Source organism: Monodelphis domestica, chromosome 1, assembly GCF_027887165.1.
Source record: "Monodelphis domestica isolate mMonDom1 chromosome 1, mMonDom1.pri, whole genome shotgun sequence".
Classification (NCBI taxonomy): Eukaryota; Metazoa; Chordata; class Mammalia; order Didelphimorphia; family Didelphidae; genus Monodelphis; species Monodelphis domestica.
The window spans coordinates 204,867,857-204,885,594 of NC_077227.1; the positions used below are offsets into that span (position 1 = coordinate 204,867,857).

Below are 17,738 nucleotides of genomic sequence, written 5' to 3' on the forward strand. Positions count from 1 at the left end.
CTAAGTCCCTCACAACTGTCCCAGATCATTGCATTGCTTCGAGTAGCTAAATCTATCATGGTTGATCATCGTACAATGTTGCGTGGCTGTGTACCACGTCCTCCCAGTGCTTTGGTCTCAGGACCATCCATTCCAGATCTAAAATTATGATTCCCTCCACCCTGGTCTAGGAGCACTTTGGTTTATTCCTTGTAGTTCTCCCACAAAGGATCCTTAATGGCTTCCATACTTAATGAGTCAGTCTGGGGTCTAATAGTCAATAAAGGAATGAAATTTGGTCAAATCCAGGTCCAAGCTGGCCATAATTTCCTGTCTTTTCCGGGAAGAGAGCAGCTCAGAAGTTCCCTTTATGGTGTTGGGGTTATAAGTATTGGGGATAGCTGAGTCATTTTATTTTTGGTTATTTATGTTTTTAAACCCTTACTTTCCATCTTAGAATCAATACTGTGTATTGGTTCCAAGGCAGAAGAGTGCTAGTAAGGGCTAGGCAATGGGGGTTAAGTGACTTGCCTGTGGTCATACAGCTAGTAAATGTCTGAAGCTAGATTAGAACTGAGGACTTTCTGACTCCGGGTACCATACTCTATCCATCGGGCATCTAGATGCCACTAAATCTGGGAATCTATGTGGTAGAGACCAGGTATCTGGGGGGTAAGGAGAAGGGCAAAAGCTGGCAGAAGCCCACCTTTGAAGATATTTTTGTGTCTCATCCAGGATGGTCTGGGAGTCAAAGCGATTGGCGGCAACACTTTGGGCGTGGGTAACAATGGTGCTCATCTTCTCTGCCAACTGTTGGCTCTCGCTTTCCAGTTGCTTCTGTTTTCTCTGTAACTCCCGGCTGGAGTGAAGGTCTTGACCGGTCTCTGCACTCTGTAGCCCCCGTTCCATCTGCTCCATTTTCTCTTTGGCTTCCTGGGGGTAGATGTGGGGAACCTCATCAGGACAGACTGAATTTTACTCGGCAGAGGACCGCGGGTCTAGGCAGCACGGAGCCACTTAGAGCGGAGCTCAGCGATAGGCACAGAAGCGCTCGATGAATACTTTACTTGCCTGGTGCATCCACACCCATCCTCCCGCAGGCTCTGCTAGGCTCCTTCTTCCCTCTCCTGCTTCTTACCGTCCAGGACTCCCTCCCCACCCAGCTGCGGCTGACCTGCAGCAGCTCCAGGAGCTGCGCCTGTTGTCCTGCCTGCCGTAACTCATCTCCGTGTGCCGCCATTTTGTGATTCAGCTCCTTCCACGTTTTGTCCAAGTCCTGTAGCTTTGCTCTCGTTTCTTCCCGGGCATGGTGCTCGGTGTCTAGAAGCTTGATTCCAAGCTGGAGTAGAGGGGAAAGGCCCAGAGAAGTGGTACGGCAGGGTCAGGTGGGGCAGCACCCAAGGATGGGTGGGAATATTTAGGATAGAAAGACTGGGGGGGGGGGGGGGAAGGGCGGAGGACCCTGGGGCTGGGCTTGCTGTCACTTAACACCTTCCTTGGGCTGTGGGGCAGAGGGTGAGAAGCTCAGGCAAAGTTCAGGATGGGGGCTATAACTCCAATGTATGTGGCCCTTTACAATTTCTCAGATGCTTTCCTCATAGCCACCCTTTGAGGTGGATAATAAAGACGAGTATTTTTATGCCCCTTTCATAGACGAGGGAACTAAGGCTCTGAGTCTGTCGGTCCCATGGCTGATTAAATATCAGAGGCAGGATTCGAACAGAGGCCCCTCGCATGCTTTCCTCTAAGCCACACGCCCTCTCCCAGACCACTCTAACAAAGGTTATGCCGTTAGATACTGGAAAGCATTCCAGGCCAACTTGGAACACTTTAGTCAGGGAGGTTGTAAATGTATTTTTTTAAGAAAAGAGACGAAAGCTAGCTTTCTGGGCTAGTTCAAGTCCTACCCAGAGGCAAAGGAGCTCAGGAGCTGGGGCTCCCGCGGAGAGATTTGGGCCAATTAACTGGTATGTGCCTTTGGGGGAGGAGGGTTCTGGCGAGGGTTCATTCTGGCATTTGAAAACAGATTGGCAATGGCTCAGCCCCCATCGAGACACATCACTCTGTTTCCTGCTCTCCCACCTGCTGGAGCTGCTCCACCATCGCACCGTTTGCCAGCACCTCGCTCTCCGTGGCCTCATGCCTTTTGAGCTTGCGGAGGATGACTCCAGGCTCTCGGGATGACTCATCTGCAGCCATCAAACATTTCTCCTCCATCCACAACATCATTTCTGCCACATCCCGGTTCCATTTCTGCCCAGGAGAACCACCGGGGAAGCTATGAGTCTCTTGGCCCAGGGGTGAGGGCGGGTGGGCTAGAAGACATCCGAGGAGCGTGGGGGGAGCAGTCCTGGCGTTAGGGAGAGGCCAAGGGATTACTCTGCTCGCAGAGAGGTTGGGGAGGGACCACGCTCTGATTCTGCCCTGGAGGGCAGATGGAATGGGCGCTCTTGGCTTTGCAGATTTAGAGACACCAGGGGACCTGAGATGCTAAGGAATACGACTCACCCATTTTACAGATGAAGTCAAATAATTGCTGTAAGACACACAGAGAATTTATAACAGGGCCAATTCCTTCACTCCAAATCCATCACTTTCTCACTGTACCACAAAACCAGGAATGGGAATAGTATGAAGGGAAACGAAGAGAGGCTGGACCATTCCTGAGGGCTGGGCCACCCATCAAAGGATCTTTTTTCTTTTGTTTTTAAACCTTTACCTTCCATCTTAGAATCAAAACTGGGTATCAGTTCCAACGCAGAAGGGTGATAATGACTCGGGCAATGGGGGGAGGGGGGTAAGTGACTTGCCCAGGGTCACACAGCTAGGAAGTGTTGGGAACCACATTTGAACCCTGGACCTCCTATCTCTGGGCCTGGCTCTCAATCCTCTGAGCCTCCTCTTTGGCCCTTCCCCTCACCTCCTGGCTTCCCTGGTTTCCTTCAAGTGGAACCTAAAATCCTACCTTCTGAAAGGAGTTTTTGTTTGTCTTCAATACTAATGCCTTTCCTCTGAGTACATCCAATTTGCCCTGTATACATCATGCATCTACATAGTTGCTTGTATGTTGTCTCCACCACTGGAATATGAATTCTTGACTATGTCCAAAGGGCTTTAAAATGGTGCATAGCTTTTGATCTGGCAATATTACTACTAGGTCTGTATCTCAAAGAGATTGAAAAAAAAAAAAGGAAAAGGATCTATTTGTACAAAAATATTTATTGCAGTTTTTCCCTATGGTGGCAAAGAACTGGAAATTGAAGGAATTGATTCCCCATCAATTGGGGAATGGCTAACAAGTTGTGATATATGATAATAATGGAATACTATTGTCCTATAAGAAATAATGAGTAGAGGAGCAGCTGGGTGGCTCAGTGGATTGAGAGTCAGGCTCAGAGATGGGAGGTCCAGGGTTCAAATGTGGTCCCCAACACTTCCTAGCTGTGTGACCCTGGGCAAGTCACTTAACCCCTATTGCCTAGTCCTTACTATGCTTCTGCCTAGGAACCAGTATATACAGTATTGATTTTAAGATGGAAGATAAGGGTTAAAAAAAAAAGAATGAGCAGGATGATTTCAGAAAAACCTGAAGAGTTATATGAACTGCTGCAAGGTGAAATGAGCAGAACCAGGAGAACATTGCACACAGTAAGAGAAATATTGTGTGATGAACAATTGTGAATGAACTTGTTATTCTCGGCAATTCTATGATCCAAGAAAGTCCCTAAGGACTCAAGATTAAAAATGTCATCTGCCTCTAGAGAAGGAAGTGATGGGGTCTGAATGCAGACCAAAACATACTATATTTTACTTTCTTCATTTTCTTTCATTCAAGTTCTCTCCCACAAAATGACTACTATGGAAAAATGTTTTACACGATTACACATGTAAAATCTCTATCAGATTGTTTATTGTGTCAGGGAAAGAAGGGAAGAAGGGAAGGAGGAAAAAAAATTGGAACTTAAAATGGAAAAAAAAGAATGTTAAAAATGTTTTTACATGAAATTGCAGGAAAAATGAAACATTTAATTAAAAAAAAAAGAACATGAACTCTTGGAGGGCAGGGATTGTTTTTCTCTTCATATTCCTGGTGCTTAATATAACATTTGGCACATAGTAGGTGCTTAATAAAGTCTGCTGACTTGATTTGACTATTTAAAAGACTGTTGTGTGAAAGAGAGACCTATTTGTCCCCAGAGAGCAGAGTTAGTGAACAGTGAATGAATAGAGCATTAGAGAAGACATCAGCTCAATGTAAGGAAATTTTGTTTTTACTAAAAATCAGACCCATAAAACCTTCTATCAACTTCTCTGTCTCCACATGAGACAAAAGTGGGAAATTCCTTTTAATAGGCATGGATAACATGCACCTCCATATGAATGAGCTGTTGGAGCTCCAATGTGTCCATCATTTTGAGTTCATTCTAAATTGGTACCTCTTTTAATGAGGCAAATGAAAACAACATTTTTTGGAAGCTTAGGCTTATAGTTCTCAGGCAAATGACTTGCCCAAGGCTACAAGGCTAAGGATTAAATTGTTTGGGTTCACCCTCACTGGAGGTCTTCAGGCAGAGGCTGGATGACTCTCCACCAGGGATGTGGATTTGTGTTTTCTCATAGATTGGACTAGACAACTTTTGTGTTTCTGTCCAAGTCTGAGATCTAGGATCATCTCTATGATTAATTTTCAGGGATTCCACTCCCCAGCCCACAATGAAATATGGTTCCTCTAACCCCTTGCCAGGGTCCCACACTTGCCTGTAACTGGAGGGAAGCCAGTAGCTGCCTCTTTCTTTGCTCACTCATCTCCTGGAGTTTGGTCCATCGATTCTGGCTACTTGCTATCCTTTCTCTGATCCTGAGCATGGAGGATTCTGGGTGAGGGCTCTATTCTGTCCCTGTCCTCCTCCAGAAATTAGAACCCAAACACACCCCACCACACACACTAGCAGTTACTTAATAAATGCTTGTTGATTGAAGTTCTAGTCCTCTTTCTGGCCTTTTTTTTTAAAACCCTTACCTTCTGTCTTGGAATCAATACTGTATATTGGTTCCATGGCAGTAAAGTGGTATGGGCTAGGCAATGGGGGTCAAGTGACTTGCCCAGGGTCACACAGCTGGGAAGTGACTGAGGCCAGATGTGAACCCAGGACCTCCCATTTCTAGGCCTGGCTCTCAATCCACTGAGCTACCCAGCTGCCCCCCTTTCTGGCTTCTTAAGCTTCCCCTAGCTTCACTAAGATTCCCTAGGCAAGTTGGTAGAAAAGGTGAGGAAGACACATACCCTAGACCCCAAACTCACATGTGGCTAGCAAAGTGGAAATTCTCTGTCAGCTTCTTCCCATGGGACCTCAGGTTCTCTGCACGTGGACCCAAGGTCTGTAGGAGCTGGTTAAATTCCTGGTGTTGTTGCAACAAATTCTGCACATCACTGACGTCCTCCTGGGGATACAGACATAGTGCTACTTCTAGGTCCCAGGAAGGAAGATAATCGAAATCAATTCCACCCTCCACTCCCATAAGTGACAAACACAGGGAATTTCTTTTTTTCCCCCCTGAAGCCTGATGCAATTTTGGATCTAGAACTTGGATTTGAGCCCCTGCTCTGCCACTTATTAGCTGTATGGCTTTCAGTAAGTCATTTAACCTCACTGGGTCTTAGTTTTTTCATCTATAAAATGGGACCAATCACTTCTTCCACTGCCTTCCTCATGGGGTTGTTGTGAGAATAGAATAATATATTATCTAAAGCATTTTGAAAATCAGAAAAAATGGGAGGGGGGCAGCTAGGTGACACAGTAGATAGTCAGGTCTGGAGACAGGAGGTCCTGGGTTCAAATCTAGCCTTAGATACTTCCTAGATGTATGACCTTGGACAAGTCACTTAACTACAATTGCTTAACCCTTAACATTCTGTCTGGAACCAATAACGTAGTATTGATTCTAGGATAGAAGATAAGGGTTAAAAAGAAAAGAAAAGAAAAGAAACAGATAGGGGAATCAGGACTGGAGCTGTGATTTAGTCTTAGGATTTTTTTTTTTTTAGAGCCCTGGGAAGTTAAGTCACTTGCCTAGGCTCACACAGCCAGCATGGGTCAGAAGCAGGATTTGGGGTCAGCTCTGGGGCCAGTTCACCATTTGCCATGTTCTTCAGTCATTTTTCAGGTGTGTCGGACTCTTCGTGACCTCATTTGAGATTTTCTTGGCAAAGACACTGGAGTGGTTTGCATTTCCTCCTCCAGCTCATTTGACTGGTGAGGCACCTGAGGCCACCAGGGTTAAATGACTTGCCCAAGGTCACACAGCTACGAAGTGTCTGAGGCCAGATTGGAACTCAAGCCTCCTGACTTCAGAGCCAGTATCCTAACCGCTGCATCACCTCACTGCCCCCGCTTTGCCAAATCATAAATAGGAACAATTATTATTGCTCTGATCCTGGGGTTCTCTGAATCACCTAAGCCCAAAGTGGTTTGGCCCGGGCTCAGCTTCGTACCCCGAGGCTGTCCAGTCGAAGGAAAGCTTCATGGTTGGAACAGGCAGCATCGAAGCGGTTTGCTTCCTGGACAAACATCTGTAGTTCCACCCCTTGCTGCAGCCGCTGCTGGCCCTGCTCCCACGCAGCGTCCACTCTGTGGGCCTGTCGTCTCAGCTGCTCCAGAGCAGCGGCCACCGCCTGGGCGTCCTGGGCCTCCAAGCTGCTGAGCTGCCGGCCTCGAGCCTCCAGCTGTCTCATCCTGGCCGAGAGGAGGACTAGAGTCAAGCCCGAACCGCCTCCTCTCCTCCCCCGCGCCCAGCCTGATGATCTTTCCCATCCTGGAGACTGGAAACATCACCCGGGCTCAGGGGTGCTATTTATAGGAATATCCTAAAGCAGCCAGAACCAGATTAAAGAGCCAACGGGGGAGAGCGGCTGGGTGGTGCAGCGGTCAGAGTGGTGGCCAGGCCTGGGGTCAGAAAGAACAGAATTCAAAGCTCGCCTCCAACATGTACTAGCTGTGTGTCCTCGGGCAAGTCGCTGAACTCCTTTTGCCTCAGTTTCCTCATTTGTAAAATGAAGAGACTGGACTAACCCTCTGGGGTCCCCCAACTTCTTTCCTGAAAGGAGCTGAATAAATCTGAGAGTGGGGTGGGGGAATGTCCAAGCACAGAAAAGAGATGACGGGATGGGCTTCCTCAGAAGCTCCACAGAAACAGAACCAGCCCAGAAGCTCTGGTTCTTCTCCCATAATCTCCATCGGGCTGGACGCTAGTTTTGCAAGAATAAAAAAACAGCTGGATGCAGCAAACCTGCCATTTCTCCACACAGATGCTTTGTGTTCTAACAAAGTTCCTTATTGAAGAGAGGTTAGGCTTGAGCTGGAGGGGAAAGGGGTTCCGAAATGTGGGCCAGAGAGGGGCCTCTGTGTTCTCTGACAGGATGGGGGGGCAGGGACAGCGACTGTCCCCAGGCTCCTGGGAGCTGTGGGGGCTGCTGTCCCCTCATCCCTACTATTGCCTTACATTGGTGTATAGAGTGCCAGTTACACTGGGCTGGTATACCGAAGAGGCCAATATCATTGGAGCCTCATGATGAATGTTAGGTATTATTATTCCCATTTTATAGATGAGAAAACTGAAGCTCAGGGTCACTCAAGGTCACACAGGGAGTCAGAGTCAGAATTTGAATCCAGGTCTTAGGGACCTTAGAGGTTATGGAGTCCAATCCCCTTATTTTGCAGATAAGAGAATTGCCCTGAGGGGGTCTCATACTGAGCCTCCTTGGAAACTTGGGGTGCATGATCTAAGCCTTGCTGATGAAAATGGCCAGCTTCAGACAAGCAGCCCTCTGTGAAGGCTCCCTCGGCCCCCCATCTCTACCCTTCCTCTCTAGGCGGCTCCTACCTTTCCTGCTGGGCATGGATCTCTTCCCGCAGGTCTCGGTGCTTCTCCAGCAGTTGCTTGGCCGAGGCCACGTCCACACCCATCTCCTTGCTCTCTAGCTGAGACTGAATGCCCTCTGCCCACAGCAGCAGCTGCCGACTCTCCCTCAGGAAGTTGTGCCCTGCCTGGGCCTGGGCCTGGGCCTGAGTCCTCTGGGCAGCCTGGGCCTGCACTTGCTTCAGCAGGGCCTGCAGGGTCTCCACTCGTTCCCTCAATCCTGGGCTCTCTGTAGGGCTTGTCTCTTCAATCCTGAGGGCACAGGGGGGGCCTGGTTGCCTTGGAAACACTGAAGTATCTCCACCACTCTGTCTCCCATCCCCAAATCCTTTCTGACCAAGTCTACAGTGATGGGTCCCCCCCCCCCACCGTATTCTGTTCAAAAAGAAAATCTCTGTCTCTCTCCTTTCTTCTCCTCTCTCTAACTTTCTCCTCTTTCCCCCTCTCCCCCTCTCTCTCCCCTCCTCCCTCTTTTCTCTTTCTCTCTCTCCCCCTCTCTGACTCTCTCTGTCTCTATCTCTCTTCCCTCTCCCTCTTCCTCTTCTCTCTTTCTCTCTCTCCCTCCTCTGAATCTCTCTCTGTCTCTCTCTTTCTCTCTCTTTTTCTGTGTCTCTCCCTCTCCATCTCTGTTTCTCTCTCTCTTCCCCCTCCTTATTCCCCCTCTTTCTCCCTCTCTGACTCCCTCTCTCTTCCTCCTCTCTCCTATCTCCCTTCTCTACCCCCTCCCTTCTTCCCTCTCCATTTCTCTCCCCTCATCTCTCCTCTTTCTTTCTTTCCCTCTCCCATCCTCCCTACTCTCCCTCCCCCTCCCTCTCTCCTACCCCCTCTCCTTCTCTCTCTTTCTCCCTCCTCCCTCCTCTCTCTCTCTCTTTCTATTTCCCATCCTCCCTTTCCCTCGCTCTCCCTTTCTGTCTCTCTCTCATCCCTCCCCTTCCCCTCTCCATCACTTTCCTTATCCCCTCCCTTCTCTCCTTTCACCATTTCTGTCACCCCCTCCCTCAGGATCACTCATTATGCTTGGAGGCTGAGACAGCAAAAGTCCCCTGTAAGTCTTCCAACTTTCCACTTATCCATCTTTCTCAACCCTTTCCCCACCTCCACCCCCATCTCTACTTTTGTCTTAAAAAAAAAAAAAAAACCTGGTCCTGTGATTTCATTGGTGTACGGATTCTTCCAGTGTGGAGCTTCCATCTAGCACCTCACACTCTATGATCCTAGAGAGTTCCCCCAGGGGCAGTGAGAAGTTAAATGTAGTTTGTCAAAGGCAGGATCTGAATCCAAGTCTTTCTGATTTAGTGTGGTACTCAATCTACTATACTCTGATGCCTTACTATAAATATATATCTTATTTTTGGCTAGACTTGGTATTTTTTATCACTGGGGAAACTTCTAATTGATGAGTGAATTATTCACCTGTAATTTGAACTCTTAACAAATTGCTTGAGAGTGTGAATGACTTGTTTTGAGGTTATGTGGAGATAATGTGTTTGAGAGGCAGGACCAGAACCCAGACCTTCCTGACCATATGGCTGGCCGACCTGTCCCCTACACCAGTCTCTTCCTCTCCTTCTCAATACACCCACTACTACTTATGCCTCCTCCAGAACCTTCCTGGGTCCAGATCCTACTTGGTCACCACACTGATGAGATAGCAGATTTTGCGCTCCAGCACCAAGATCTCATGTTGGATTGACTGCAGGGAATGGTGACAGCTGCCTGTTGAGCCTGCTGGCATCATAGCCTCTAGCTTCACCCCCACATCCTGAAGCTGGGTCTGGGTGGGTCCACACTCCTGCAGGAAGCTGTGCACGTCCGCCATGCTTGCCAGATGGAATCCTTTCTCCTCCTTCAGGGCCTCCAGCTGCTCCCATCTATTCAGGGAACATAGACGTGCAGCTCAGCTTTAATGAGACATCTTGTCCTCACTTGCCTCCTGGATGGGCCCATTCTCCAGAGGTTTCCAGGCTGACCTCCCCATCTCAAGTCTATCCTGGCTATCCTTTGCCCCAGCCTCCCTCTATCCAGATACCCTTGCAAGATTTCCTCTCTTGGGTTTCTTGAGATGGTTTCATTTTTTGACTTTTTATCCCCAGCACCAGGGCTTGGCATACAGTAGGCACTTAAAAAATATTTGTTTGGGGGAAAATAGGTGGTTCAATGTTAGAGCACCAGGCCTGGAGACCAGGAGGTCCTGAGTCCAAATCTAGTCTTGGACTCTTCCTAGTTGGGTGACTCTGGGCAAGTCATTTAACCCCATCTGCCCTCTTTTCTGGCTTGCAACAGATACTTCATATCAATTCTTTTTTTTTAATCCCTTCACCTTCCATCTTAGAATCAATACTGTGTGTTAGTATCAATAGTGGGTATTGTTTGAGGCCACATTTGTGTCCAGAACCTCCCATCCCTAGGTCTGGCTTTCAATCCACCTATTTTCCCCCTCCCTCCCCAACATTTAGTATCAATTCTAAGATAGAAGGTAAGGGTTTAAAAAAGGGAAAAGAAAAACACTTGCTGATTAGTTTTATGTCTTTTTTCTCTTAGTTTCATCAATGCCCTCCTCCCTTTTTTAAACTTTCTTTTTTCATTCAAAACTCCCTTCCTTATTGGTCATTATTGTAAGAGCACACTCATATATAACCGGAACTCCCAAATAAAAGCATAAATACACTGATCTGGAAGATGACTCCAACAGTTTTTTTCTCTGGAGGTGGATAGCATTTCCCATCTCAATTCTTTCAGGATTATCCCAGAGAGATATAACCAAGTTTTCACAGAAAATCATCATCTAATATTGCTGTTATTTTGTGCAATATTCTCCCAGTTCTTATTTTGCTCTGCATTAGTTCCTGCAGATCTCAGCTTTTTCTGAAATTATCTTATTTATCATTCCTTATAGCACGGTTGTATTTCATCACCAACAGGTACCATATCTCAATTCAGTTATTTCCCAATTGATGGACAGTCCCATAATTTCCAATTCTTATAATTCCAATTCAATAAAGAGCAACTATAATATATAAATATTGTACAAACAGGTCTTTTCCCATTTTTTTTATCTCTTTGGGATACAGACCCAGTCGTGGTATTACCAGATCAAAGGGTATGGACAGTTTTATAGCCCTTTGGGCATCTTCCAAATTGCCCTCCAGCATGGCTGAATAGTTCAAAATGTCCCTTGTTTTCCAAATATGCCCCTCCTCATATCCTCCACCTAGTGAACATTCCCTCATATAACAAAGTATTAAACAAAAAATGTTTGACAAAACCAACCAACACACTAATCTAACACAGACCTCATCTGGCAGCATATGCAACATTCCACACCCATGGATGTCTTTTCTCATTTCTTATCCAGTTTCAAGCTTGGAAGTTAAAGTTATATAGTTTCAAAGTAGTAAAGTGAGGACACTAATACACTGTTGGTGGAGCTGTGGATCCAACCATTTTGGAAAATAATTTGGAATTATGCCAAAGAGCTATAAAACAGAGACTCAGCAATGCCAACCCTATATTTCCCAAGGAGATCAGGGAAAAAGGAAAAGAACTGATATGTTCCAAAATATTTCTAGCAGCTCTCTTTGTGGAGTCAAAGAACTGGAAATTGAGGGGATGCCCATCAACTGGGGAATGGTTGAATAAATTGTGGTATGTGATGGAATACTGCTGGGCTATATGAAATGATTAGCAGATTAATTTTTTAAAAACTTGAAAATAACTACATGAGATAATGAAGCAAAATAAATAGAACCAAGAGAACATGAAATACAGCTACAGAATTAATATCTGAAGGATAACTTGTGAATGTCCACCTCCAGAGAATGAAATGAAAAGAGAGACATAATCCATACATTGTGCCAGATGATACTTTCTATGGTGTGGGGAGGGAAAGGAGAGGATGAATTAAAAAATAAATAAAGTTTAAAAAAATAAAATTATATAGTTTTGCTGTTCAATTTCAAGTCTTTTGACTCCACTCCAGAGGTCTAAGTAAACAAGAATCAGAGACACTTTGTCTTTTTTTTTTCCTTCTCACTTTGAACTCCCACTCCTGTCTTACCTCTGGCCGAGTTCCTGTTGCCACTGCTGGATCCTGGCTGCATGATCAGGATTTCTCTGCCTCAGTTTTTCTGCTGAACTTCTGATCTCTGCCAAGTGGCCTTTCCCCACAGCCAGAGCAATGAGGAAATTCTGAGTGAGGGGAGAGCAAAGGGTAGAGAGAGAAGGAGTGTTCTGGATGGGTTCTTATTCCTCATTCTCACCCCTACAACCCCCAGTTTCTAGTCCTGGAAAATAAGGAGAGTTTCTAATCCTGTTTCACCATGGTGATACCTTAGTCCTTTGGTGAGTTGTTTTTCAGGTGTTTCTGACTCTTTGTGACCCTATTTGGGGTTTTCTTGGCAAAGATTTTGGAATGGTTTGCCATTTCCTTCTCCAGCTCATTTTACTGATTAGGAAATGGAGGCAAACCAGGGTAAGTGACTTGCCCAGGGTCATATAAGCTGGTAAGTGTCTGAGGCCAGATTTAATGATGCTGATCTTTGGAAGATGAGTCTTCCTGACTCCAGGGCTGGTTCTCTATCCACTATTCCACCTCAGTCCTACCCCTTCCTGGAGAGGTCAGAGACATTGTTTCAGAGCCAGGGAATTGGATCCTTGTAGAAGTGAGGGGAATGGGCCAGAATCTAAATCTGTGATGACTCAAGACCAAAATCACCAACATGAATCTACAGATTACCTCCGGTGCCAACAGGATGCACCGGAGGTAAAGAATAGCAGGGACCAGAGGTTCACCGAGTTAGATCAGAAAAGGTATATTTGAGGTCAGTTACCAGAGGTGACAAACTGATTAAAAGATTAAATTATAATCTGGGAAATGTTTAGCAAAATAAATAAAAATACCATACAATGTAGGTAATGTTAGTTTGTGGCTTTCTAAGTCAACTTGTAACCCATTAGGATTCATTTCTATTTGAGTTTGACACTGTTGGTCTAGTCCAACCCTCTCATTTTACAGATAATGAAATAGAGGTCAGAAGACACAAAGGAACTTGCTCAAGGTCACACATTAAGGAAGCAGCTAAATCAGGATTTGAATCCAGATCCTCTGTCTTCAAATACAATGGATAAAAATACTAAACTTGGAATCAGAGGATTTGGGTTCAAATTCCAGTTGCGTGTGTGTGTGTGTGAGAGAGAGAGAGAGAGAAACAGAGACAGAGACAGAGACAGAGACAGAGACAGAGACAGAGACAGAGACAGAGACAGACAGATACAGAGACAGAAAGACAGAGACAGAGAGGGCTGGGATGTGTTGGGATTTAAATCACATGTGTATGACTTTGGTCAAATGATTTAATCTGAAAGTGCAGAGGGGCTGAAAGGAGAAGAGGGAGTCAAGGATGAAATGGAAAGGCAGGGGCTTTTTGCCCAGTCCCAAAAATTGATGGTTAAATTCTCATTCTCTCTCTGTCTCTGTCTCTGTCTCTCTGTCTCTGTCTCTCTGTCTCTGTCTCTCTCTCTCTCTGTCTCTCTCTCTCTGTCTCTCTCTGTCTCTCTCTCTCTCTCTCTCTCTCTCTCTCTGTCTCTGTGTCTCTGTCTCTCTGTCTCTCTGTCTCTGTCTCTGTCTCTGTCTTTCTCTGTCTCTCTCTGTCTCTCTCTCTCTGTCTCTCTGTCTCCCTCTCTGTCTCTCTCTCCCTCCCTGTGCCTCTGTCTGTCTCTCTCCCTTCCTCCCCCCCCCCCAAGTCTCTCCTTTCTGTCTTAGTTACACCTCTAAGACAGAAGGGCAAGGGATAGACAAATGGAGTTAAATTACTTGTCTAGGATTACACAGCTAGGAAATGTTTAAATCAAGATTTGAACTCAAGTCCTCCTGATTCCTAGTCATTGTTAAATTTTCAATTTAACATTTAATTTAAATGTGAGCATTTATACCTTGGAAATGGGAAGATGCTAAAAATCAGGATTTGATTTATTTTCTTGTTGAGTGTCTAGACTATGGGTATCAAAGTCAATCAGAAAGAGAGCTCTGCAGACCTCACAGTGATTTAAAAAAGCATAAATGAACATTATTTATGTTGTATGGTATTTAAAAAAAAACTCTTACCTTCCATCTTATAATAAATTGTGTGTATTAATTCTAAGGCAGAAGAGCCTAAGGACTAGGCAATGGGAGTTAAATGTCCCCAGGATCACATAGCTGGGAAGTGTCTGAGGCTAAATTTGAACCCAGGACTTCCCATCTCTAGGGCTGGCTCTATATCCACTGAGCTAGCTGTCCCCCAATTGTATTTTTATTTATTTTGTTAAACACTTCCCAATTACATTTTAGACGGATTCTTTTGCACTTGAGTTTTTCTAGTTGCTTGAGGTTCACTGGCTTTGAGTCTAATACCTTTGATCTATGGATGATGGAGAATATGCTAACAATGCAGACTAAAGTTGAAAGTGTGTTGAGCTTTTTTTTTTTTAATAATAGAGAGCTGGTAGTTAAACATTTACTATCATGCCTATGGCTTTACCTCAAATTTATGCTTGTCAGCCTCCACATTCTCAGGCTGGGGCTTCAGAGTCTGGAACAACACTGTCTGGTCCTCTAGCCAGGACTGGAGTTCTCCACAGGAGTCATAGAAGCAGAATAGGGTGGACATTTCTTCTAGCCGTCTCCTGCGATGCTAAAAACAAAAAGAGCCAGTGTGCCTCTGAATGAAGCCAGAAGCCTGAACCACAGAGAAGGCAGAACAGTGTCCCCCGACCACTGCTCCCTCCAGGCAGCTGAGATGAGGTCAGATGAGAGAAATCAGCAGTTTCTCAGGTCCGCAGCCCTATTCTTCCCTGAGCCCCCAAGGCTGATGGTTCAAGACCCTGGTCTCTCTCCCAGAATGTCATGCTTTCCAGCCTCATCTGCATGGGACTAGATGGTCTGAGGGTTATGGACAAAGAGATATGAAGGGTAGAATGAGGGATATCATAGAGCAATTTAGCTTGGTCTTGGCCACTGATCAGCAGTTGGAGGTCTCTGGGTCTTAAAAATTACTGAGTTCTTGAACTTTGAATGCACATTGAAGTACAATTTTCTCTCTATTTTTCTTGCTTCTTTGCAACATGGCTAACATGCAACTATATTTTACATGATTTCACATGTAAAACTGATATTTTGCTCGTCTTCTCAGTAGGTGGGAGAGGGATAGGAAGGGGGAAGAGAATTTGGAACTTAAACTTTTAAAAAAGAATATTAAAAGGAAACAAGTTAGAAAATAAAAAATTTCAAAATTATTGAGTGCTTCAGAGATTTTTGTTTATGTGGGGTATAATCTATTGGCATTTGCTGTGTTAGAAACTAAAATATTTTAGTATTATTCTGAGAATAAGTGTGATCTTGTAGACTTTCAGAAATTGTCTTGGGGGCTCACACTCTGGGATGTGAGCTGCTCTAGAGGTGACATTTTCCAGAGACATAAGCTGAGTACCTGTGCCAGGGCCTGTAGATCCTGGTACTCCTGATTTAGTTGGCCTTGGGTCTTGTGGATTGTTTCAGGGTCAAAATGAAGATCTGGCTCCAGTGGGCTGGTGATCTCCTGGGTGCCCCAGCGGACAGATCGCCAGGAGGATCTCTGCCTGCTTCCTTGGTTCCTTGGTCTTTTGCACAAAGGGCTCATCAGTAATGCCACCTGTAAAAACAGAGGGTTTCATGTGACCACTGATGGGCTCCTCAGAAGGATGAAGTTTCGGGTGATTCTTTTTTTTTAAACCCTTACCTTCCGTCTTGGAGTCAATACTGTGTATTGGTTCCAAGGCAGAAGAGTGGTAAGGGCTAGGCAATGGGGGTCAAGTGACTTGCCCAGGGTCACACAGCTGGAAAGTGTCTGAGGTCAGATTTGAACCTAAGACCTCCCATCTCTGGACCCGACTCTCAATCCACTGAGCCACCCAGCTGCCCCCAAGTTTCATGATTCTCTGGGTTATAGTAGATAGATTTGCTGTTGTTCAATCATGAATATTTGTTTTCAATTAACAAGTCTTTATCCCCCCCCCACCTTAGTCCTCCTCACTTCCCAACCCCACAAGGGAACAAAATGAAAAAGGAAAACAAATATTGAGTCAAGCAAAACAAAAATCCAACCTTGTTCTTTTTTTTTCTGCTTTCTCATACCAGAGTAATTTATTCAAATGTTTATAGATACAAAAACACACATTAAAGGGGAAAATGCTTACAACATCCTTCTAAGTATATCAGCACCAAACCCTCCAAATTCTAAGCAAGAGAATGAAAAGATGTCTCTTCTACATGGGGACCTCACTGAAGCACTGTGGGATTACTCAGCAGATGGCTTCCAGTTTCCACGTCCATCACACCTTCATGGTCTTCTCCCCCTCCCCCCTAGCTGCCCTGGTCACACCACAGCTCCCTTCAAGGCCCATAATGCTGATGTCAATTCATCTAGTGGGTATGAAGGGGAACAAAATGGCAGTTTCAAAGCCTCCCCTTTCAAACAACTGAAGACCTGTCAACTGCTCCAATGGCCCACAAATAGCTGGAGAGGTCAGCAGTCAGGCCATCAAGGAGGTGGAAAGGCGATTCCCAAGCAAAAAGACAAAGCCCCAAACACGGGACACAGCGGTGTCTTTGCCACAATCTCGTGGCACAAATAGGGCACCACCAGTTCTTCCTTCCATCCTCCTCTGAGATACCCATTTCTAGACATGACCAAAGAGGGAATTTGCTTGGTATTTGTGCACAGGATGAGGTTCTGGAGGAGTACCTGGGAAGGTTCAAGCTCTGTAATGTAGCTTATTGGCACCTCTGCCTGGCATCCTTCTGGGTCCTTCAGCTTCCAGGTAGAAGGACTTGTCTTGGCAACCAACTCCAGGATGTGTCCCCGTGTCCAGGCAAAGTTCTCCCCTGGAGAGAGAAATATTCTGAGTATAGCATGAGGTGGAGGGAAAGGGAAAGCAGGGAGTCAGTAGTCCCCCATTTTAGTCAGCCAAATAATCTATAAGTTTTTATTGACCAAAAAGAAAAAAAAATCAAATCCTCATAGTCAAGCAAGCAAACTTCGTCTTTGTCTGTGACTAGAAATTGATGTGTCTGTTTATGTCCCTAACACAGTAGTGGGTGCTGAAGTGAGCATCCCTAACACGAGTGCACACATGGTCCTTGTCCTGGAGAGCACAGCCTCTCCTACCTAAAGAGTTAGGCTCCCTTTTTCTAGGGCTCAGACTATTCTTGGGGAAATGGTGTAGAGGGACACCAGTGGATATCAATTAACCAAACAACAAGAATACATTAAGCCTCTGCTATGCACCATAATCTGGCTAAGTAATGGGGATATAAAGTCACAAATGACATATTCACTGCCCTCAGGGTCTTATATTCTATCAGAAAAACAGCATGTGCACATAAAAATGTGTAAAATAAATACTAAGTGATTTGAGTTGGGGGAGAGTACCCTAATCCTGACCACAATGCCCAATACATAGAAGGCATTTAATCAATGTTTGTTTTATTTTTACTTTTTAAAAAAACCTTATCTTTTTTTAAATTTGAAATTATTTATTTAATTAATGGATTTAGAATCCATGATTCATGTTTTTTTCCCTCCCCTCCTGTATCCAATGAGCAGTTCCACTGGGTTTGAAAAAATCCTTATCTTCTTAGAATCAATATGGTATATTGGCTCCAAAGCAGAAGATCGGTAAGGGCTAAGCAGTGGGGGTTAAGTGATTTGCCCAAGGTCACAAAGCTAGGAAGTGGCTGAGGCCAGATTTGAACCTAGGACTTCGTGTCTCCAAGCCTGGTGCTCCGTCCACTTAATCAATGTTTATTTATTGATTGATAGTAGCTG

General features: G+C 45.3%; 1 protein-coding gene across 1 annotated transcript in view; it reads right to left on the minus strand.

The window, feature by feature from the left end:
- SPTBN5 (spectrin beta, non-erythrocytic 5) overlaps window positions 1-17,738 on the minus strand; it is a 111,174-nt gene that overhangs the window by 69,473 nt on the left and 23,963 nt on the right. Inside the window, exons 14-25 of the mRNA XM_056815991.1 lie at window positions 16,656-16,795; window positions 15,363-15,563; window positions 14,415-14,567; window positions 11,954-12,084; window positions 9,525-9,767; window positions 7,861-8,148; window positions 6,473-6,713; window positions 5,282-5,421; window positions 4,738-4,837; window positions 2,062-2,232; window positions 1,154-1,318; window positions 686-912 (exon numbers count right to left, since the gene is read on the minus strand). Of these exons, the coding sequence (XP_056671969.1) occupies window positions 686-912; window positions 1,154-1,318; window positions 2,062-2,232; window positions 4,738-4,837; window positions 5,282-5,421; window positions 6,473-6,713; window positions 7,861-8,148; window positions 9,525-9,767; window positions 11,954-12,084; window positions 14,415-14,567; window positions 15,363-15,563; window positions 16,656-16,795 (2,200 nt within the window). The remainder of the gene's footprint in view (window positions 1-685; window positions 913-1,153; window positions 1,319-2,061; window positions 2,233-4,737; window positions 4,838-5,281; window positions 5,422-6,472; window positions 6,714-7,860; window positions 8,149-9,524; window positions 9,768-11,953; window positions 12,085-14,414; window positions 14,568-15,362; window positions 15,564-16,655; window positions 16,796-17,738) is intronic.